Source organism: Choloepus didactylus, chromosome 21 (genome assembly GCF_015220235.1).
Source record: "Choloepus didactylus isolate mChoDid1 chromosome 21, mChoDid1.pri, whole genome shotgun sequence".
NCBI lineage: Eukaryota > Metazoa > Chordata > Mammalia > Pilosa > Megalonychidae > Choloepus > Choloepus didactylus.
In genome coordinates, this window is record NC_051327.1 from 28543692 (window position 1) to 28567463 (window position 23772).

General features: G+C 55.0%; 2 protein-coding genes across 10 annotated transcripts; one reads left to right on the forward strand and one right to left on the reverse strand.

Moving 5' to 3' along the window:
• HAGH (hydroxyacylglutathione hydrolase) lies at nt 1-23518 on the reverse strand. Of its 9 annotated transcripts, XM_037814294.1 has the most exons (11): nt 18273-18508; nt 17979-18076; nt 15273-15448; nt 14810-14874; nt 12469-12586; nt 11463-11571; nt 9449-9552; nt 8929-9030; nt 2297-2376; nt 1728-1812; nt 1-507 (listed from the first exon to the last, which is right to left on the reverse strand). In XM_037814294.1, the coding sequence occupies exons 3-11, from the start codon at nt 15375-15377 to the stop codon at nt 16-18; spliced, it is 1260 nt and encodes a 419-aa protein (XP_037670222.1). In that variant the 5' UTR covers nt 15378-15448; nt 17979-18076; nt 18273-18508; the 3' UTR covers nt 1-15. The 9 variants fall into 9 exon arrangements, with proteins under 9 accessions (XP_037670222.1, XP_037670223.1, XP_037670221.1 ...); XM_037814295.1 differs by lacking the exons at nt 17979-18076; nt 18273-18508 and adding an exon at nt 23373-23518; XM_037814293.1 differs by lacking the exon at nt 17979-18076.
• FAHD1 (fumarylacetoacetate hydrolase domain containing 1) lies at nt 18577-19773 on the forward strand. The gene has a single exon (XM_037814304.1). It carries the CDS (start codon nt 18611-18613, stop codon nt 19274-19276), a length of 666 nt encoding a protein of 221 aa, XP_037670232.1. The 5' UTR covers nt 18577-18610; the 3' UTR covers nt 19277-19773.
• Nucleotides 23519-23772: the final 254 nt, after the last annotated feature.

Sequence of the window (23772 nt, forward strand, 5' to 3'; positions counted from 1 at the left end):
CTTACCTTGGAGACTTTATGGCCTTAAAACAGTAACTGTGTAACCAAATAAACTCCCTTTATAAAAGCAAAAAAAAAGCCCACCTGCAGGCAAGTGTGTATCGATTTGCGGCCGAAGCCAAGTGTGGAACAAGGTGTGTCCTGTGACGGGGTGGCAGACACTGCCATGTGAGAAACGTGTGCCGTTTCCCCACGCAGCGGGCACCCAGGGGGGCAGGCGGGCAGGTGGGAGGCTGGTGGGCAGAGTGGCGGCTCCAACCATACTGCTGTGCTCTTTCAACGAGTCCGAATTCACGTAATCCTCAGGCAATTTCAACAATGTCTGGATTCTGAACCTCACTGCACCGTGTATCCCAAACGGCCACGCAGGCCATCGCAGAGGAGCCTGGGCCCCCATGCAGCGGGCACAGGGACAGACCGGCCAGCAGGAGGCCCTCAGCTTGTGCGCAGGGAACCACACGTCCCCGGAGCCAGTGGAGACATCTACAGAAGCAGGCAGCCACCCTAGCTGGATGGAAAAGCATTTATTAGGGCTCATCACACTGCGGCGGTACACGCCGCGACGGGGTGACTGGCCTCCCAGCACAGCCGGGGGGGCCTGGGCACTATCAAAGCCAAAGAAAAATCGTCACAGGCAGAGGGGAACCTCGAGATCTGGAAGTGAGCTTGGTGGGAGCCATCACTCTTCCCTGCACGCGGGAGGGGAGCCCCGGCCGTCCTCTCCACCCGTCACTGGGAGACCCCCGAGGTGGGGACCCCTCCAGGGCCCCACTCGCCCAGGGTGGGGCTGCCTCTGCCTTCCCTCCCCAGGCTGCCCCACTGCACCCCAAGGTCTGCCTGGACGTCCCCGTGTCCGAGCCAGGCTGCAGGTGGAGGCTGCTGCACCTACCCGGGGCCCCAGAATGGGAAGCCTGAGTGGGACAAACCCACGCGAGCCAGCTCAGGGGCGGCCTCTCCCCGGCTGGGGGGCTGGTGTGTGTCGGGCCCCGAGCAAGGGGCCACAGAGGCCCCGAAGGTCAGAAGCAAGGGGACCGTGTGGGCCCTGCAGGTGAGCGCCCGGCATTGCCCCGTCAGCGCCTCCAGAAACTGGAAGCCATGCGCTGGACAGCTACACGGGACGGGCCGGAAGCAAGTGCCATCCTCCCTGGCGGACGCTCCAGATGGCTCAGTGCCACGCTTTACACCGCTGCACCCCAGCCTGGGAGGGTTCTCGGCCTTCCACCCGGGTTCTGCTCTCACAGGGTGCAGTCACTTCGTTATACGTCTATACCGGAAAGACTTCGTGAAAGACAACACAAGCAGGAACCCTCTAGACGCAGGCATTACTGCACAGGAGCAGACAAGGGGGGCTATGGAGGGGCCTGGAGGTGGAACCCCGGCTTTCCTAGCAGCACCAGGGCAAGGAGCGGGATGAGGAGCGTGTCCCCCACCCCAAAAGGGACGACGCAGGGCACCACCCGGGAGGCTCGAGCGTGGAGGCCACAGAGCACGTCAGTCTTCAAGCAGCAATTACAGGAATAAATACTTTTTAAAACTTCTCTTATAAATATGCTTCAGAACATTTGACAACATAAGCAAAGGGCTCTGAAATTAATTTAAAATCAAACCAGGGCTGCATTTCCTGCGCCGCTCACAGGAAAGAGAGTTATCTAAAGCCTCATTACACCCAAATGCCTCTGCAGGTAGGGTGGGGGCGGGGCGGGGGCGCTGCCCTCAGTCCCGGGGCACCTTGAACTGGTCCTTCTCCTTGCGAATGGCCCGCATGGTGGTCACGGGGTCCGTCTCACCCGCGTGCTGCTGCACACTCTTCTCCCTGCCGGAAGCCAAGCACCGGGCTGCAGCCCCCCAAGCAGAGGCCACCACCACCTCCCCCCACTCCTGTGGCAAAGGCCAGGCCCCCGGGGATGCCAGGAAGGGCCCTGGAGGCCGGAACAGTCCCAGGAGCGCAGCTGCCACAGCTGAGGGCCAGCCTGGGGTCTCCTCCCGAGACGAGAGCCGGCCAAGCCCACCGGAGAGTTGGCCTGAGCCCTGCGACCCGGCACGGGGTGGACGCTCCCTCTGCACTGCCCAGGTCACCCCCGCGTTCCCCACGGAGGACACGTCCCCTGCCTCAGGCTCTAGGACCCCACATACTTGCAAAGGCCCTCACTTCTAAGAAAACTGCCCAGTTCTTTGGCCGCGCTTCTTAAAGACCCCTTTGGGGTCTGGGGGTGAGCTTCCGTGACTGGGGAGTGCTCTCCCTGCAGCTGAGGGGTGACTCGGGCGCCATCAAGGCCCGCGGCACCCAGCGCCCTCACCTCACTCGCATGAAGGGGTTGTAGGTGAACTCCTCCGCGATGGTGGACGGCACAGTGGGCTCCCCGATGCCGTACTTCTCCTGCAAGAGAAGCCGTCACGTTACTGAGCCTTGGAAGTGGAGACCCAGAGTGTCCTCTCCCCCAGTGGAGGAGGCGGTGAGGAGACTGCGGGGTACACACCCAGCCGGTCCCCGAGTCCCCAAGGGTGGCGGGGACCCCTCCCACGCATGTCCCCGTCCCGTCCCTCTGCCCGGGCTGTCCTGGGGGAGAAGAGGGAGTCAGAGCTCGCTTCTCGTCACTACCAAGCTTATCTTCCATGTTACAGAAGTGTCACTGGCAAAAACTCAGAGCACACACAAGGGCAGAACCTGCAGCACCCCATCCCCAGGACAGCACATGGGGCAGTGCACCCCACACAGAATGGGGAGCACCCCAGGGCCATAGCCTCACAGCCCCAGGAGAAGCCCGGGGAGGGAGCTCGCCACCCCACTCGGGAACACTGACGAGACAGGCGGAGGACAGGGACACAACCCAGGCCACTGGACAGCTGCCGGACACCTCAGGAACTGGAAGGGAGAGGATGGGATGAACTGGGGACCCCCACTCTCCACACACTCCAGCTGGGGAGGAGGGGGTGTTGGGCACCGTTGCCCAGGCCCCTGACCCCTGGGTGCCCCCCCCAGCCTGTGCGCAGGGGCCGGTGGGAGGTCGGGGTGCAACACGGGCGCATCCTCAGTCCTGCTCTCTGTCCTGGAATGTCTCAGGGTGTGTCCTCACGCTGCCTCCAGCTCTCTCACTCCTAAGAAATCTTCCTCCACCTCACGAGGGGAGGAGCCTGTTTCGTCTTCTAGGGTAATTTACAACGCTCTCACGTGACTGTTGGGGAGCATAAGATGCCCCAACCTCTGGACCCCTAATAACTGCCACGGCGTCCTCCCAGCATGAGCCCACAGCTGCGGCACAGCCCGAGACACAGCTGACCTCCCGGGGGGCTGGGAGAGCGGTGTGGGGGGGACGCCTGCACGAGAGGGCACCTTAGAGCTGGTCAGAAGAACGAGGGTTGGACCGCTGGATGCCGGGACATGTGACGAGACGAGCACAGCAACACACTCATCACGGAAAGTGGGTGGTGGGTACGTAAGTGTTTGCTGTGAAATTCTTTAAACTTTTCTATGTGTTTGAAAATTTACATAAAATACAGTGTTGAAAAGGCTAAAAAATTTTAACACAATTCCATATAACGCATGTGTCAAAGAAGAAATCACAAGGGGTATTTTTCAAACATTTCAAATCAAAGGTAATGAGAATCCAACACGTTGAGGTATGTGGATGACGTCAGCATGATGCTTAGTGGCGTGTGTTCAGCTTTCCGTGCTTCCACGGAAGAGAAAAGCCCGAATCCGGCCTTCGGGGCCCATCACGGCAGAGCAGCGAGGGGAGGGCAGGCTCCACAGACCCAGGAGCAGAAACCAGTGGACTAGGAAAACACACTGAAAGATCAACAAAAATTGATAAAACAACCAAGAAAAAGAGAAAATAAATTACCAATATCAGGAATGAGGTGCAGCAGATGGGGAGGGGCCTAAGCTCAAAAGCAAAAACTATGAAACTTCCCCCCAAAAAGCAGAAGATACTGTGACCTTAGGGAAGGCAAAGATTTCTTACATGGGATATAAATAATATGAATCATAAAAGGAAAACAGATAAATTGACTTCTTGAAAATTAAAAACTGCTCTACAAATGCTCTTCGTGATGCATTCTCTGCTAAGGACTGTTAAGGACTTAAAAAGGCAAGTCACAGAATCAAAACACTAGCCACGATATGGATATCTGCCAAAGGAGCAGAGGCTACAGTGCATGCACAGCTGCTTCTCACTCAGTAAGAAAACAAGCAGCTCCGTTTTTTTATGTGGGCAAAAGATTTGAAATCCAAAGTCAAACCACAGTGAAATATCACTACATAGGCAATAAAATAACCAAAATTAGGAGGACTGAAAATGGCAAGTGTTGCCAAGGATACAGAATAACCGCAACTTTCGTACTTTGCTACAATATAATGCAATCAATTTGGAAAACTGTTTGGCAGTTTCTTTAAAGTCAAACATACACCTTTTATACCATCCAGCTAACCACTTAGGTCTTTACCCAAGCGAAATGAAGACATATGTTGCGCAAACACTTGAACACAAATGTTCACAGGCCTTATTCACAAGAGCCAATAACTGAAAACACAAGTACCCACCGAGAGGCGAGTGGATAAACAGAATGTGGTGTGAGAATGAAATTAAGTTTAGCTTTCACACAAAATAGGTGTGCCTTGCAGGGTGGGGCAATTAAGAAATTGGCAGAAGGTTAAAAAAACACTGTAATCCACAGTCAGTACCCCTGCTTATCCACCGACTATCCACAGTCAGTCCCCCTGCTTATCCGCCCACTATCTACTATCCTTGCAAGGTGGAGACTCAGGGTAGAGGTTCCCAAAATAGCCTCGTAACTTGTTACCAAACTAGCCCAGACTGGCTCTAAAGAGGCCTGGGCATAACCATTATAGTCAGGGGTGGAGATTTGTTCCAACCCTTCCTGATGTTGCAAATTTGTGCAGGAAATGTATTTCAAATGTTTCCAATTTGGGCGGGCTGCATGTTTCAAATTTGCTAGGCTAGTTAGGCTTGTCAAACAGAATGTAACCTCTAGAGAATCAGCCAATGGAGAAACAGGAGGGACTTGCGGTTAGGTGTAGGGAATAAATACTGCTGGGTCTATTGTTCTGCGTGCCAACCCCCACATTTTGGTTGGGCGCCCGTTCTTGCAAAATCATGAATAAATTCTTTTCTTCTCCACAATCAGGTGAGTGTTTATTCCTTTTTAGGAATAGTGCTTATTTCTCACAAGTAGTATATCCAAAGGCTGGCACTACTCAGCAGCACGAAGGAATGGGTCCTGGCACCTGCAGTGGCATAGCCTCAAAAATGTGCCCAGTGAAAGCAAAGTCCCCCAAGAGGTCACCGACACAAAGTTCTAGAGAATGCGTGAGGAACACGGGGCAGGGGGCAGTGAGGGGCCCTGGGGTGGCCGCTGTCTGACCTTTAATTAAAGTTGTCTCAGTGCAGATGCATCTCTCAAAACACACCGACTTGCTCACTTTAAGCCAGTGCGGTGTATTATGTGTACACCAAACCTCAGAGCAGATACCTCAAAGCTGATATCAAAAGCAGGGATATTATGAAACTCTGCCAATAAATTTGAAAACCTAAAGTGGACAGATTCTTTGGAAGGATATAAATTACCAAAACTGACTCAGGAAGAAATGGAAAGCTGATCAGCTTATGTAAATTAAGCACACTGAACTCAGAATTAAAAAGAACTCCAGGCCCAGACCACCAATGAAGTCTCATTGGTGAATTCTAACAAACATCCAAGGAAGAAACAACGATATAACAGCTCCTTCAGAAAAGAGGAGGAACCACTTTCCAACTCATTTCATGAGGCTGCCGTCACCCTCAGGCTACACCAGACAAACACACTGCATGAACTGATACAAAAACAGAACCCAGCAATATATGAAAAGGGTAATAAACCATGATCAGACAGGTTTATCCAGGAAAACAAGGTTGGTTTAACATTTGGAAATTGATCAATGTAATTCACCGTATTAACAGAGTAAAGGAAAAAACAACAACGTATGGTTATATAATAATTTGACAAAAGCCAACCCTTGCTCGTGATAAAAACACTCAGAAACACAAGAACAGAAGTGAACTTCCTCCACCTGATAAAGAGGATCCGGGAAAACCCCAGAGCTAACATCACACTTCGGACTGAGCACTCTCCTCCTGCCGCTGGGAAGAGGCCAGGACGTCCGCTCTCCCGCTGCTGCGGAACATCGTGCCGAAGGTCCCAGCCAGGGCAGAAATAAATACAAGACGTACAGATCGGAGAGGAAGAAATAAAACTGTCTCTGTTAGCAACAACGTGACTGCGCACTAAGGAATCCACGGAAAAGGTGCTACAAGGTCAAAATATAAAACTCAGTTCAATTTCTAAATACTGTCAACAAATAATCATTTACAGTAAGACACAAAACCATGACGTGCTTCAGGACACATTTAGCAATAGGTGACCTGTGACACCGGGAATTACAAACACTGCTGAGAAAACTAAAGACCTCAGTGGGCAAAAAGCTACATCAAGTTCACAGCAGGAGGCAATAGTGTTGATGTCTCAATTTTCTCTGAATCTACCATTACAGAGCAATCTCATTGAAAAGTCAAGCTGGCTTTTTTGTAGATATGAAAAGGCTAATCCTGAAATTTACATGGAGATGCCAAGAACCTAGAAGAGCCAAATAATTTTGGAAAAGACTAGAGGATCCATAGTCCAATTCCAGGACATCTCCCAGAGCTTAGGGATACAGTCGGTGTGGGGTGGGGCAAGGCTAGGACTCGAGACCCCGGGGCAGGGGCAGAAGCCGGCTCCCAGGGGCTGTCCACGAGGTGCCAAGACAACCGAATATCCCTGTGCGAAACAGGGAGCCTCTGCTCTTACCTCACACCACACGCAAATGTTAGCTCCAAGCAACTCGGCCACCTTAATCCAAAAGCCAAGACCATGGAACTTCTAGAACACACGGGAAAAGGTAAAAATATACTGAATTTCCTCAAAATTATAAGCTACTGTTCTTCAAAAAACACTAGTAAGAAAATGGAAAGACAAGCCATAAACTGGGAGAAAGTACGTGCAAACGTACATCTGACAAAGACTGGTATCCAGAACATATAAAGGACTCTTATAACACAGTAAGATGAACCACCCAATTTTTTAAATGAACAAGAGATACAAACACACACTTCATAAAAGAAAACGACAAACACTGCTCAGCTTCATGAGTTACAGAGAAACCTAAATTCCAGACCCGCAGGCTCCCACCGCACACCTGAGAGGCTAACATGAGACGGCTGACAATACCCGGCGTCGGCAAGCTCGGAGCACCAGGGCTCTCACACCGCGCGGTGGGAACCCAACTGTATAATCACACTGGGAAAGGGTTTGGCAGTTTCTTAGAAGCGCAGCAAACACTTACCATACAGCCCAGAAGTTACACTCCTAGGGACCCAAGAAGAATAAAAACATGTGTCCACAAAAAGACTTGTACACAAATGTTCAGCAGCTTTATTTATAATGGTGAGAAACTGGAAACAGCCCAAACGACTACCGAGAGGTGCAGGTGAGCAAGCTGTCTGTCCACACGTGGGGTGCTCCTTACAGATCTGAAGGGGCCACTGGGTGAGTCTCCAAACATGCAGAGCAGGACAAGCCAGACACAACAGGGTAGTGGCTCTAGATTCCGTTTATGTCAACCCAGGAGGAAGTGGTGACAGGGCGGAGACAAAGAGGCTGGAGAGGGCACCCGGGGGAAAGGGCGAGGGGCCCGTGGAAGTTCCCCGCTCCTGGTCTGTGGTGGGGGGTACACGGCACAGGTGCTCCAAGTCTACCGAACCGTAGACCGTTCCCTCACGACAGGTACATGTAACTGTGTGTAAACTGAGGTGAGTGTGAAACGAGTTCAACATATGTGGACTGAGGGGGACAGACATCATTGAGTGCACAGCAAGTCAGAGAACGGGGGCAGCACAGAGGCAGAAGAGTCTTGTATGGTAAGAAAATTGTGGTGTAGGAACATGGGGTAAAAAACTGGGATGAATATTTCTAACTGATGAAGGCGGTGCTGTAATTTTAATGCCAAGTATTATTTTGTAAGCCAAAAAAAAAAAAAAAAACTGAAAAAGATGCTTTACAAAAACAGGAAGAAAGTGGCGCGATGGTGCGTGTTCTTACTAGTGGGGCCAGAATCACTGAATCGGTTCCTGAGGTTTAACTCCAGAGCAGTCAGTTATCATTCGCTCAGATATCTCAGTCCAACTGCTCTAACTTTTGAAACAAACTGTGGTGTTATGGAAAAAATATTCAGTAAAACCCTTTGCCTTAAAAAAAAAAATAGATAAACAAAACAGGAGACGTTTTAAGAAACCGAAGCTCGTGAGGCCGTGCTGCCCTGGTCTCGGCAGCCGAGGCCCAGGTTCGGGGTGCTTCTCGCCGCCTCCACTCCCAGTGCGTCAGAGGGACGGGCAGGGCTGGCGTCAGAAGAGGCCCTCGCACCCGCCCCGCCCGGCACTGCCCTCCCGGCCAACACGACCCGGGCAGGGCCTCGCGGTCACGGGCAGAGCTGGGCCCGTGGAGCCACGTTTGGGGTGGTCGATGAGATCAAGGCCCTTTTGTAAGCGGGGCCTCGGGGCCGGATCCTGGCTGGTGTGAGGGAACAGCAGGGGCAGCTTCCCCAGACAGGGCGAGACCAGCGCGGCCACCAGCTGGGCCACCTGAGCTGCTGCACCGAGTGCGGGAAACGGGGCCGGGGGCCCGCAGCACCACCTCTGACCGAGAGCTCAGGGGCCAGCTGGGCAGTTCAAGCAGGGGACCCCTTCCCTGGGCCTTCCTCGCCGGACTCAGAAGCGCAGTCCTTGTGCGCTCTGGAGGGCAGTGTGTGTGCAGCAGCCCCGGAACCCCCGCCCTGGGTGAGGACCGCCTCGGGTGCCACTTCCCAGCCCGGCCCTCCCGGGAGCCTCTGCCCACTCACCTTGGCCCAGGCCAGCTTCTCCTGGACAGCAACGTTGTTCGGCTCCACGTGGCGTGCGAACTTGAGGTTGTTGATGGTGTACTCATGCCCACAGTACACTTTCTGAGAAAAGCGAGCGGCAGCTCTGAGAAGGCGACCCAGCCCACCTCTCGGGACACCTCCCTAGGGGCCCTGGAGGGGCTCTGAGCCCTACCCTCACCCTGCCCTGTGTGCCCTCCGTGCCACGCAGTTAGTGCCCGCTGGAACATGGGCACTTCTTGGCACACACACTGAACGCCAATAAAAAGCACCTTGAAAGGCAAATGCCCCCAGCCCCCGTGCCATCCCGGCACGAGGAGAGGCGGATGGCAGCACACCCTTCCTGGCCTCTGCGGCTGCCAGGCCTGGACCACAGCTGCAGCTCTCTGGTGGGGAGTGACAGCCAGAGCCAGCCCGGGGGTCTGGGGGTGGGCCCGCACCCCGCCACCCCAAGGTGCTCGGCAGGGTCTGCCCGCCCACAGAGGGAGGGAGCGCTGCCTACTGTGTCTGGGGGGAGCCGGCCCAGGATCTCCAGCAGGGCCTTGTGCATCTCGTCCGCTGTGCCCTCATAGAACTTCCCACAGCCGGCCACAAACAGGGTGTCTCCTGGAAGACACGGCAGGCCCCGCCGCCGTCAGGCACCTTCCCGTGGCCGGGACGTGGCCCGCACCCAGCTTCGTGGGACAGGAGGACACAGCTGGGCAGAGCAGGCCACTACCACCATGCGCCATCCCGACTGGCACACCCAACAGGCCTCAAACCCAAAGCCGCCCAAACGACCCAGCAGTCTTGATCCCCACCCTCCCAAACCTTCCTTCCTCAGGCCTCAAGAATGGGCACCACCAGCCACCCAAATGGCTGTTCAAACCCAAAACCCAAATTCCCCCATCCCTCCCCTCCCCACCCACCCCAGCCCATCGCTGTCCTGGCAGCCGTTTTGCCAAGACCTTTGCCACCCAGCCCTTCTGCCCACAGCTCTACCTCCGGCCTCCCCACCCAGAGCTTGTCAGCCCCTGCAAAAATCCCCCGGGAGCCCCTCGTGGCCAGGCCCTGCGCCACTCGGCCCACCCCGTCTACCCCCCAACACGCCTCCCCCCCCGCTTCCTGCCTCAGCCTTGCAGCTGCCAGGCCCCTGGCTGGAGACCCTCCCCCAGGTTTCTGTGCTCTGGCCCTTTCCCCACGCTGGGACCTTACTTCCCAGGGAGCTCGTTCCCAATGCCGCACCCCCTCCCCAGCACAGCGGCTTCTCCTGCACCTCAGCCCCTTGAGGTGCTCCCGACTGCCGCTGACCTTGGGGCCTGCCCCCGCTGGGGCGCAGGGCTGCAGCCCCATGGACGCCCTTGTCCGGCCTGGCAAGGCTCCCTCCACCTGCCGCCCGCTAGGGAAAAGAGCACAGCCCTGGGGTCCCTCGCCTGGGCTCAGGGCCCCCCACTAGGGACGCTGCTGGTCTGACCTCCTTATAGAGGGAACCGAATGAGACTGCACTCTGCCGCCAGCCACAGTGACCACAGCTGGGTGCACAGGAAGGGGCTCGGCACCCTGCACGTCCACCCCGCCACCCCTTCCAGGGTGGGCAGCACGGTAGGCGCCACCTCCACCAGCATCCAGGAGGTGGCCGTGCGTGGACTCCCGCCACGTGCCCAGCGTGGCCTTGTCACCCGGCAGCCCTGCACGATGGGCACCATTAGAGGCACCTCGAAGGCCCAGTGGCATGTCTGACATGGCCAGGCAGCCGGGTCACCTGCACCCCACGCAACCCCCTCAGCTCGCCCAGGCGCATCCGCTGTCCCAGCTACAACGGCGGAAGCCGAGGCTCAGGAGCCTTCACCCGCGCACTCCCAGCAGAGCGGTGCCCACGGCACAGGAGGCTCCCTCATGCTGTGCCACAGGCCGGGGCCATGGCACCTCCTCCCTCCCTCCCTCCTGCAGACGAGCACCGGCAGCGTCTCCTGCCCCTGTGGGTGAGAAACGGGTGCGCAGCTGCTGGGGTCCACTAAACGCCACCCATGGAGAGTCTAGATTCTCACGAAAGCCAGCAGGTGCGGTGTCCCTGCCCGACACCCACCGTGCCGCTCACAGGGCCCCAAGTGTGCAGGCCGCTCTGTAGGACGACCTGTCGGGTGCCCACCAGGTCACGCTGGAGGACCCGGGGGCCACGTGCAGGACAGCCTGGGGATCCTCGGCCATCCTGCCCCCACTGACGCCCCTGCAAGGCCTCCTCAGGCTCGGGTCACAAACCCTGCGAGCTGCACCCCCCAGGGGACAAGTCCCCCAGGGCCCCCGGAGCAGTGGCCGGCACAGCAGCAGCCAGTCCTGGGAGGGACTGGGCTGGGGGAGACCAGCACCCCTCGTTTCCACAGCTGCCTGGCTGGCCCTGGACACGTGGGGAAGGGCCTGGTCTGCCCAGCCCCCCTCCATGTGGATTTTACGACGAAAGAAGGGCAGCCCCTGTGCAGGCAGTCCGGCAGGAAATGCCCCGCCCACGGCCCCAGCCAGTCTCTGCCAGGAGCGCCCACCTGTGAACACGGCGGGGGCCTCTGAGCTACCAGGCTTGCTCACAAAGTAGCAGATGTGTCCGGAAGTGTGGCACGGTGTCGACAGGCATTTGATGATGAGAGACCCCACCTGAAATAAAGCAACCAGTGACCTGTGCTCCCCAAATAACCAGGGGGAGCGTTCCCCAAGCTGGCAAACACGCAGCCACACTCAACCCCTGACCCCTCAGACCCCACGCCCAGCCTCGGGGCCGGACGCCCGTGGGGACGGCCCGTCAGTGAGGCAGGAGGGTCCTGCAAGGATGCCTTTCTACAGGTGAGCGCAGACCCCAAGACCAGAGCTTGCCCCTGGCTGCAGGGACCACCTGGAACCCGCGGGCCTGCCGGCAACAAAACAGAAAGGGGCTTATTTTGTTTTCTTCCACAAAATTGTGCCAAATCTAAACTAGGAAAACTGCTAAAAAAGACAATTTTCCTTCTTAGTGCTTGGTCTTTTCCTTTTCTTTTCTTTTCCTTCTCCATCCCAACCCACCCAACTCTTTATTCCAAAAACGTTCAAACCTACCCAAGACTTGAAAGAGTAACCCCCGAGCCTCCCAGCAGGGCTCACCATCTGCCTCGTGCTGTCCGTGCACTACACACACCTTTAGCTGAACCATCGGGGAGTGCGGTGCAGACACCCTAACAGCTCACCCCTAAACTGGGCAGCTGTGACACCTAAGACGAGGACAGGCTCCCGAACAAACCCCTGATTATCATATCCACGCCACCCGGCATGATGTGGCAATGTTCTCTCATACAGCCCACATTTAAGTTTCCCCAAGTGTCTCAAAATTATCCTTTCTTATAAAGCTCCTTTCCATGTCCAATCACACTTTGCACACTCATTCGCTTGTCTGCTTCTGCAGAGAAGACTGTCCAAGCTAGCTCGCCGAGGCAGACCCCCGAGAGGCCCCATTGTTCAAAAGCTGAGCTGAACCCATGGCCCTCGGGGCCCCTCATCTGTCCCCCTGCTCCCCCCGGTTACCTGCAGTGTGGACAGGTGTGTGACCTTGTGAGTCAAGGCCCCAATGCGGTCATCGCCCCCGTACACCTTCAGCCCTGGAAGCAGCTTGACCAGCTTCTCGTTGCCACCAGCGTGGTCCCTGGGGGTTGAAACAGGAGGCCAAGGCTAACGGCTGACAGAGCGACACAAGGGTGAGATGGAGGGTGGCAGCTTCGCTTGCCTGCACTTAAAGCCTGGCCCAAACTGGATTTTTCTTTTGCCCAGTTATGGTTCTCAGAAATAGAAACACGCACCTTTCCGTCTAGTAAATTGACTTTTTATCTGCTCTTTGGCTTCACCAGATGGAATGTTCTCAGACACCCTTTCCCCAGGTAGGCCCTTCCAGGCCTGCCCTGTCGCAGCACAAGTTTTTGGAGCAGATGAACAATACAACCAAACGTGGCTCATCCCAAAGCCCCTGGGTCCCAAGCCGTAGGGCGCAGTGGAATCACCTGGGGATCCCCACAAACTACCAAGGCCCAGCTCCCCACTGGATCCTGGTTTAACTGGCTGGGGTGCAGGGAGGTTCAGAAGCTCCCTGGGGATTCTAAAGGGCACCAAGTGGGGCAGCTGGGGAACCACGCCATGGTGCCCAAACCGCCCCCAGGGTTGTGTGACTCCCTGGGGACCCTCCCGGGCCACCTTTCAGGGTGCTGCCGGAGTTCTCCGACGGGAGAGGCAGGCCGACCTCATCTCAGAGGAGCAGCCAGTGGTGCTGTAGGCTGAGCTGCCCCAGACACGCTGAGGGCCCACCCCCTGGGCCTCGAATGGGTCGTTACACATGGAATCAGGTACAATGAAGGGGGTCATCCTGGAGCAGGGCAGGCCCTAACCCGAGACCGGGGACTCTGTGAGGGGCCAGGGACGGCAGAGGGGAGCCGGAAGGCCCGGGACTACCACCAGAGGCGGGGGAGGAGGGGAAGGCTCTCCACCACAGCTTTCAGACTTCTGGCCTCCAGAACTGTGGGTAAGTTTTTGTTAAGCCATTTCATTCTGGTACACTGTCACGGTGGCCCTAGCAAACTAAGAGGCAGCAGAAAGCTCCACGCCACGGCCCTGACCCAAGGTTGTGACCCTGAACACCCGGAAACTGGGCCTCACTTCAGGGCAGGCGTCTGCGGCCTCTCCGCCCCGGCCCCATCAGGTGCCCCTTCTCCAGCATCAGAGCCCGGAACCTTCCCAAGATGACAGGAACACAGCAGGGCCCGGGGCCAGGGACCAGCCTCCAGGGGACCTGTCACACAGAGCCTGGCAGCGGCGCCCGGGCAGGAGCACGGCAAGAACAATCAGCCATGCCCCACGCACGCTGCACACTGAGTCCCTTCAAACACAACCACCGAGAAACAAGCAACAGCACAACCTTCCCATCAAGTGAGGCAGAGGCCATACCCAAGAACTTCAGGACATACTTTAAGGTTTTATGTCTTAGAAACCTGAGAGAGTGCTGAAAAAACCCAAAAGCATTACAATACCAGAAAGCAAGACGTCTCAACACTGGAGGTGGGGGCAAGGCAGGCCAAGCGGGTCATGGGGCAGCGCTGTGAAGCAGGGAGCTCCACACGGCACCGGCTCTGTCGGGACCCCAGGGGGAGGCCGCCGTGCAGGGACTTGCAGACAATTCCTGAAGGCCGAGGCCGGGACGAGGCGCGGGCAGCTCCCCCACGATGCCCAGACCTCTGCCGCCAGAGGCAGGGGCGATGATGACCCCCAGACCCCGTGTGACCCAGGTCCACTGTGCACGTTGCCGTGATGCTCACTGCAGCCCGCAGACCCCAGCCTGGCCACATCCCACTCCCAGAGGGGAGGACGAGAGGCACAATTACGGGGCTGGGAGGGCACAGGGGAGGTTCCAGGCTGTACTCGGGTAGTTATTTGGAAAAGAAAATTCAAGGCCAAATAAACCTTTTTCCTCCTAGCTTTAAAGAGCCTCAACACTTTAAAAAATCAAAAGAAGGGCCTTGGGCAGTCAACTCTGGCCCTAAAACCCAAACAGATATTCTCTTTTCATCCTTTAGCTTTCACTTATTTAAAAAAAAAAAACAAAACAACCTCTCCAAGTGTGGCTGCCTGTCCTTCTAGAAACACTTGTGTCTGGGCTGATTTCTCCGACATGGACCATGGGCCAGCAACCAGCACAGAGGCAGAGAGGCGGCTGCTGGAGGCCGAGTCCTGGGGAGCCTCCTTGGGGTCCTGCGGGGGGCCCAGCCCCCACCTGCACAGTGGAGACCAAGCTGTGGGGAGCGTGCCCCCCTTGCGAGAACGGCTCGGGGGTCCCGACACCCAGGAGGGCCCTCGCCCGGCCTCCCCCACGGCCGGCACTCACCAGTGGTGATGGGTGGTCAGCACGGTGGTGAGCCGCACGCCATGCTTCTTCACCGTCTCCACAACCTGCCACCAGAGGGACAGCACAGGGACCTGGTCGCCTTCCTGCCCTGCCTGTGGAGCCCAGGATGGGCCTGGAGGGGCTGGCGGGGAGTGTGGGGGGCGACCTGGCAGCCATGGTCCCCACACGCCACCTTCCCAACCCCAGCTCTGAGGCCACGGCCCAAGGCAGCACCACCGAGCCAAAAGCCTCTGCGTGCCCAGGGGCTTCACTGACGGAACCCCCCTCTCCCCGAGCCTAAGCCTCTGGTCTCCTCCGCCCTCTCCCCGGCCCTGACCCCATCAGCCACGTGGGGCTGTGACTGCAGAGCTGCAAGGACACTGCAGTCACAAAGCCTCTTGGGGGACCGATGACATGCTACGGGGTGACAGGGTGCGGCAGGGCCCGGGCCAGGGACACACACCTTCTGGGGCTGCACAGGGTCCACCACGGCCGCCTCCCTGGTGCTCTCATCGGTGATCAGGTACATGTAGTTGTCGGTCAGCGCGGGCAGCAGCTCCACCCTCATGGCGCCCTGCTTCACACTCAGTTCCTTCCTCACGGCGGCAAGGTGGGAGACGGCTGCCGGCAGCACGGGACCTGTGACACAGGTGCAGCTGCAGCCCGGGGCCCACGGGCCAGGTGTCCGGGATGGTGACGCAGCCCCTCCGGGAAGGAGGCCATCCTCCCTTAACGCAGCCCCAAGGGAAAAGGAGAGAAGGGTGTGTGCTCACATCCACGGGGATCAGCGGTTTCAGGCTTAAACTGCTCGTTTCCTTTCTCAAGGGTTCTAAGAGGAGCAAACCAAGGTCAAACTGACTGCTGCCAGACCTGGGTCGCCCAAGCCCGACTCAGAGAAGGAACGAGAAGGCACGCCGAGCCAGGCAGCTGTGCCTGCTGCACAGCCCCAGTCGCCAGAGTGTGCGGACCTGGGGCCGGGCTGGGAAGCAACACTCGCTTTCAGAGTCCTGGATAAGGCCCGTGAACCCAGCTCCTGAGGTTGCAGAGGCACACACTTACCATCCACCGAGTCCCCACCTCCCTGGGGGGCCCAGAGGTGGGAAAAGGGAGCACCTGAGGGGCAAGGGCGGCACCCGCTCAGAAGGCAGGTGCTGACATCCTTCCAGCAGTGACACTCCTACCAAGGCTCAGAGGCAGGAGGGCCCGGGCAACACTTCAGTCTGAGTTTGAAAGGGGGAAACTGCAGGTGGTGGCAGAAGACAGCCACGGAGTCCCGAGGTGGGGCTGGGACGGGGGCTTCACCCTAGCAGGGGCCCGGGAGCAGGCAGCTGCAGAATTCAACCTCCGTCACGGACAGGGAAACTGCCCAAGTTGTAACTTTAATGACTACACAAAGATATCTAGTTTCTTCTTTTCTCTAACAGCCAGCTGGGCATTTTCCAGACCCTTCTCCTCAGGCACAGCGAAGTAAACACTTCGTGTGATCAAGTTTCTGTGATACTCTACCTCACCCATGTCCCAATTCCGCCCAAGCCCAGCAGGACCATGGAGCAGCGTGTGTGCTGTATACATGCAGATGCGTGTGCACCTGTGTGTGTGTACATGTGTGTCTATGCATGTATATGCCTGTGGGTGTGTGTGCACACCTGTGTGTGCATGTATATAAATGTGTGCACCTGCAGACGTGTACGGATGTGTATCTCTGCATGTATATGCCTGTGGGTATGTGTATGTGTGTATATCGACGTGTGCACCTGCATGTGTGAGCATGCGCATCTATGCATGGATATGCCTGTGCGCATGCACCTGTGTGTGCTTGTACATGTGCATCTGTGCACACCTGCATGTGTGCGCATGTGCATCTATGCACGGATATGCCTGTGTATGCACCTGTGTGTGTGTGTGTGTGCACGTGTATGCCTGTGGGTGTGTGTATTCACTGTGGGGGGGTGGCACAGGGAGCAGAAGTAACACAGGACTCGCCGAGTCTGCTGCATCCTGCTCAAAAAGGAGTTCCATTTGAATATTCCCCAATAAAACACCAAACACAAAAACACTGCTCAGGAGAAAGAAACCTTATTTACAACTGCAGCTCTGCCTTCTCTAGTTACTAAAAGAACCTTGGGAAGAAGCTGGCAACCTGAAAAAGACAAATTTAGTTCTAAGGAAAGAATTTACTGGGATTCCTTTTCCATAAGCATCACCTGGCTCCACACTGCCTGGAAAATGCCACCAGGTCACTGGTTTGCAACTGTGATATTCTATACGAGCAGAGGTCACAGATCAGCCACCTAGTCGGGAGTCATGTTTTGTTCGGCCCCGAAATGTAAAAATCAGGACGTTCTGCCGATTTCTGCTTGTCTCCAACTGGGCCTGTATTTCTTCACAGCAGTAATGGGCTGGGGCTGGGGTGGGGGGGTGGCTTCTTTTAAGCAGGGCAGCCACCTGCCTGGCTCCTGATACAAAGACTCTTACACCTGACACCTTGATGGATGCCCTTAAGCAGAAGAAGATCTGTAACTTTGGGGTCCTCAGAAAACAGGCATGTTCCTGAGTAAACTCCAGCTCCAGAACACTGGCTGTGCTCAGCAAGACTTGAACACGGACAAGGGTGGCTTCACTCTTGCGACATCCCCTGTCACTCAGCTAACTGCTGACCAGCTCCCAAAGGCAGCAAGTTAACTAATTACCCCTAATGCTACATCAACTAGATAAGAAATCAAGTCATAAAGAAAAGGGAGATTTCAAACATCAAGGTCAAAATACTCCAACAAAACAAGAAGCAGCACAATGAGAACGTGAATTTTAAACCTGGAAGAGCGGGTCCCTGGAGGCAGGTGTCCAACGTCTCTGAATTTAGGTACAGATGGAAACAGACCCAGGGAATGAGGCCACCAGGCCCGGGCCGCAGCTCTCAGACCTGGGCCTTACTGGAAGCCGGTGTCGTTCCAGGGCTCTGCCCTGGGACTTCACTTCAGAATTACCTGCACCACGTCGCTTGCCGCTAAAGCTCCTGGGGGAATGATGTGACTTATTTTGTGGGGTTTAGGCACGATTACAGCGCCTCTGGGTGTTTCGTATCCTACGGGGGAAAACCCTCTAAGCCCCGGCTCAGAGGAGGGCCGGGCAGGCCCCGGGGCGGCAGCGCTGCCAGCCCGGGCGTCCTTACCGAGCACACGCCTCAGGCCCCCCAGCTGACCAGGGACCCACTGTCTGCCTCAACTCCCGGGCGCGCCCTGGTCTTGCGGTCCGCGCGCGGTTAAACACCTGTGCCAAAGAAAACAGCGTCAACTCGCGGCCTGCCGCCGCCCCCGCTGCCCCCGGCCCCCGAGCAGCTTGGCGGTTCCTCCGCCCGTCGGTTTTCCGGGGCCGCGAGCGGAGGGCCCGGCGCGGTTACGGTTCGGCCCCGCCGCCCGGCGTCCTGGGCCCGCGCCCCGGCCCGCCCCGCCGCCCGCCCGCTTACCCCGGGCGCTGGCGGCTCCCAGGACGGCGAGGCTCCGGCGGCCGAGCAGCCCGCGACCCAGCACCATGACCGGACGGCGAGGCGGGCGGCGGCGCGTGCCGAGGACGCCGGGCGGAGGCGCGCCGCAGCCAATCGGAGGCCTCCCCGCGCCGCCGCCAGCCAATCAGCGCGTTCACACCGACCCGCGGCGCCCCCCGCCCCCGGCCGAGCGCCAAACTGAAGACAGGCCTTCGCTGACAGGACCGCGTTCGAGGTAGTTTGTCCTCGCAGGGTCGCCGTAGGCTCACGGCGGCCGGCAGGGCTCACGTGACCCCAAGTGGTCCTGCTCCGTGAGCACCATGGCGGCCGCTGGGCAGCTGTCCCGCTTCTGGGAGTGGGGGAAGAATATCGTGTGCGTGGGGAGGAACTACGCGGACCACGTGAAGGAGATGCGGAGCACCGTGCTGAGCGAGCCGGTCCTCTTCCTGAAGCCGTCCACCGCCTACGCCCCCGAGGGCTCGCCCATCCTGCTGCCCCCCTACAGCCGCTGCGTGCACCACGAGCTGGAGCTGGGCGTGGTGATGGGCGCGCGCGGCCGCGCCGTCCCCGAGGCCACGGCCCTGGACTACGTGGCCGGTTATGCCCTGTGCCTGGACATGACCGCCCGGGACGTGCAGGACGAATGCAAGAAGGAAGGGCTGCCCTGGACTCTGGCCAAGGGCTTCACGACCTCCTGCCCCGTCAGCGCGTTCGTGCCCAAAGAGAAGATCCCTGACCCTCACAACCTGAAGCTGTGGCTCAGGGTCAACGGCGAGCTCCGGCAGGAGGGTGAGACGTCCTCCATGATTTTTTCCATCCCCTACATCATTAGCTACGTTTCTAAGATAATTACCTTGGAAGAAGGAGATATTATCTTGACCGGGTCGCCGAAGGGAGTGGGTCCTGTTAAAGAAAATGATGAGATCCAAGCTGGCATACACGGGGTTGTCAGTATGACATTTAAGGTGGAAAAGGCGCAATATTGAGTCAACACAAAGCAACCTAACTTCTTAAGTTTCGGGAGAGAAGGGAGCAAGACAGAAGCAAGCAAAGGTTAGTAAATGTTGCAAGCCCTTAATGAGAAGTCAGAAAATGGTTTGATCAGATTACTGTGCCTCAGCTCAAGGAAGATGGACCCTTCAAGACAAACTTGATGTAGAACAGCTGAGCAGGTCATGGAAACAAGAAACAGGGTCTTCTGGGAGACAACCAGAGTCAAGGATTGAAGAGGCTCTGAAGAAGAGAAATTATTAAACCAAATGTCCCAGAAGACTGATGGTAGTCTCTGTCTCTGTTCCTAAAGTTGGACTGGATAAGACTTTTAAATGGGATGTCACTAAGTTCAGAGTTTGGAAGATAATTTTGAAATTGGTTTCCAAATAAATGTGCTGGATAAGACTTTTAAATGAGATGTCACTAAGTTCAGAGCTTGGAAGATAATTTTGAAATTGTTTTCCAAATAAATGTGCTATCCTTTGTGTGACCTTAAAGGGTATTTTTTTCCCTGAATAGTAGTGAGGAGGACATCGCCTCCCTGTGGGGCCACGGACCTTGGTCTTTGGCCTCTGCCTCCTCAGCACTGTGCTCTGACCGTTAGCAGTCAGTCAGCAGCTCTGGCTCCCAGCCAGAAATAAGGCACCTTCAGGGAAGTTGAATGGCCGGGGAGTGCTGCTGCTGACGAAAACCTAGGGCAGGTGCACAGCACAGCTATAAGGGTGGCTGGGGGAGTCCTTTCGGCTTATGCGGGAGGCTCCTGTGGTCAGTATAAACACAAGGCATCTACTGGCCCCTGGGAGGAAGCTGAGCACATCTAATTTAGTAATCATGGCTAACATTTATTTAGTACTTAGTGCTGCTAGACGCTGCAAAGAGCTTTCTACTTATACAGACGATAACGTAGGCTGAGAGATTAAGAAGTCTAAGATCAGAGTGGCAGAGCCAAGATGTGACCAGCTGTCTCAAGGCCAGAACCTAAACTCTTGAACACAATGCAGGTTGTGTCTGTAAGGAGACATATAAGAAGGGTCAAACATTTATTTATTATGTGATCCTGCATTTAAATTGTAACTTATTATGAGGAAGTGTCTAAGTGAATTGTTATTTTAACTTCATCTTCTAATGATGTCTAAATACACATCCATTACAGAAGAGTCAAAAAACAGATAAACAAAAGAACAAAAGACCCCAAATTTCATTCACCCAGAGGCAGCCATCGCTAACCATTTTGTGTGCATCCTTCCAAATCCATGGGTGTAGCTGTAATTTTTTAAGCAGATTTTGATCATACCACACAAACTATTTCCTAACCTTTTTTTTACTGTGTATTGTATCTTTACATGCCATTCAACACACTTCCGTATTATTATTCGGTGTTCTATTCAGTGACTGCACAAAATTCTGTGGCCAGTCCTCCACTTTTGGACATGCAATGTTTCTTCTTGCTGGCAGAATCAACACGTTTTCAGTGATTTCTTCTCAGGGCCTGCTTGTATGGAAAGTGTACTTGTCTACATGAGCAGGTGTGCGGTTCAGTCGAGCTCTGCCTAGTGAGTCGGTTTATTAAAGCAGCCAGGACAGGCAGGTAGGAGCAAGGCTCACATGGCCCTGCTAGCTGTGGGTGGCCTGGGCCCACACCCAGAGCCAGCAGAGCGGGGACGCTGCCCCTGGGGTCAGCGACTGTGTGGGGGCCCCAGCTCTCTCCAGGATACCACAAACAGCTGATATCAGCACAGCAGGTTAGCACCCCAAGTCCTTAGCTACAAGCATCAAACGCTAAGACTCACTGATTCTTATAATTCCTTTGCTGAAATTGCCAGTAATCCTGTCACCTAGAAGATACTTTTTCCCCAACTTATTTTGAAAAAAAAAGTAAACCAAAAAAGTTGAAAGATTTGTACAATGAATTCTGCACAAATCCAACAATGGTTAACATCTGCTGTGTTTGTTCTCCTCCCCCCGCTTCTGCATTTCTGAATCTCTCACAGAGCTGAGTACTCTGAAATCACTCAATGTCTGTGACCGATTTCTATCGTTCTTTACTCTGTTTTTCCCTTTGTCCCTGGATATCTTCCAGGGAAATGTTAAGTAGGGTGAATGTTTTTCCTTGGAAAGTTCACATCAAGGTTTTGATGAAGAGAAGGTTTCTGTCTTTGAAGGGAGTAATGAGTGAGGAAAGAAACACATTACACCTCAGACTAGATTCAGATGGCAAACTGAGTAAAACAGAAGTAAGCTACGCTAACTCCAGTGCACTGTTAGCCATGAGTCAAGACGCTGGAAACTAGTACATGCTAGCAGTGTGTAAATAGATTTAAAAAAACTCTTTCTGAAGGAAATTTGTCAATTATAAGCCGCACAAATGTTCATACTTTGACATAGGAAAGAACATACTCTGGAAATTGACTGACTGGATTGAAGTCTTGCACCCACCTCCAATTCACTGTATGACTTTGGGCATAAACACTTTGTGTTTCAGATTCTCCAACTGTAAAATGAGCAAAACAACAGTACCTGTATAGGGAATAAGTGCTTTTTATAATGGCTGTCACATAAGAAGCTCCCAGTAATGTTAGCTATTAATATTATTGCAGCAACCTGCTGTCTAGAAACATATCCCAAGGATTGGACGAAGATTTAGCCACAGCTATTATTTACAATAGCTGAACGTGGAATGGTAAGCAGCCACTGAGTTTACATAGAACACTTAATGACGAGAAAATGTTCATATAAGATTAAGTGTAAAAGTACAATATGGTGTAGCCTGCATTTATAAATTACGGATGTTTTAACATGAGTGGATAGACAGACAGAAAGTCAAGAAAGACATACAAAACTGTGGGATTGGGAATTATGGGGTTTCCTTTTCAATTATCTGTTATTTTCTAATTTTCCTTCAGTGAACGCGAATAATTTGTAATAAGAAAAAGTATTTAAAAAGCAAAAGCAACCCCAAGGTTCCTCAAGATGAGTAATGTTGGCCAAGTATATATTGTGTTTCTGCCATGCACAGAGTGTTGAACCAATAAATTTGCCAAAGCAGAGTTAGGAAAGGAACATCTTATCGAAATGAGCTGCTAATAGATGAGAAAAAATCAAAGTCACCAATCTACTTATATAAAACGGTAAGTCAAACAATGGTAAGAACAGGGACAGAGAAGCCCCCGGGGATTCCAGACATGGGCTGGTTATTTATGGCACGTGGGCTGGGAGGCTCATTTCGTTAACTTCTTTGAGTGACCAGCCAATCTACAGTCAAATTGTAGATGTTGAGCAATTTGCAATCTTCATTTCATAAATGTGCAAATGAAACTGCGGGGCAGCTTGGCCTGGCCTGGCCTGATACCTGCCCTGTAGATTCATGTGGCATTGGCCAAAGTGAAGACTCGTCCCCTTGGTGAAAAGGGTGACACTTTCCTTGCGGTGCCGCCCGATGGGGAGAGGAGGAGCACAGAGCCCTCTGCTGGCCGCGCTGGCCCACAGACACGGGCAGGCAGGCAGCGACCACTGGGCAGGGTTGAACTCACAGGTTTCACTCACAGTTGAACCCAGGAAAGGGAGGTGTGGAGGCTGGCATGGACTGAGGCCCATGGACTGCTTGGAGCCCAAAGAGCTGTGCCCAGCACCCTTGGCTCAGGCTTTGGTGCCTTGGACCCTGCTGACGAGTGGAGCCTTGTGAGACGTCAGGACACTGGGGGCCCTGGCACGGCCACTCCACCCTCTGGGTCTGTGCATCCTTCTCTGCCTCCTATGTCCTTTTAGGCATGGGACGAGGAGAGGGCACACTTAGCCAAGGGTGTGTGCAAATGGGCCCACTGGCACACCCTCCCTTCTCTCCTCCCCTGCCCACCCTCCCAATTCACCTTGCTCAACACCCACTCCTCCTCTTCATCGAGCCCATTGGCTGTGTGCACAGCCAGGCGAGTCCTTCATTACCTCATTTAATACCAGGATTTGGACATGCCAGGAGCTAACCTGTAACCCTCCCCAGTGGCTGTGTATAGTAAAAGCCAGAGAAACCATTACTGACACCTGAGTTAAGTTTGTCTCTGAACACTAGATTATAAAAGAGTTGCATATACTTACTTTTTCCTTTTTCCTCCCGAATCCTGTGATGGATGATCTGTATCTTCAGAAGTGCCAAGGCCTAAAACACGCTGGCAACTCCTTGCAGGCCGTGGGCCTTCACAGATGGCAGTCTATGGCCTGAGCAAGGAACTAGCAACGAACTGGAACCAAGCAGGGCCCCTGGACTCCTGCCCCCGTATCCTTAGTAGGGGCGCTGCCCTTCAAAGTACCCAAGAGGAGGGCGTGGTGTACCCCGCTTTTGATGCTGGTCTCCTCCCTGTTGATTCAGACCCATAAATGGAAACCCTGAGTCAGCAAGCCTTCCAAAGCACTGGGCGGCTCTGCCACCAGCGAGGAGGCAGGGGCGAGAAAAGCACACTGGCAGCAGAGCAGTCCCATGATATTGCCCAGGGACTTT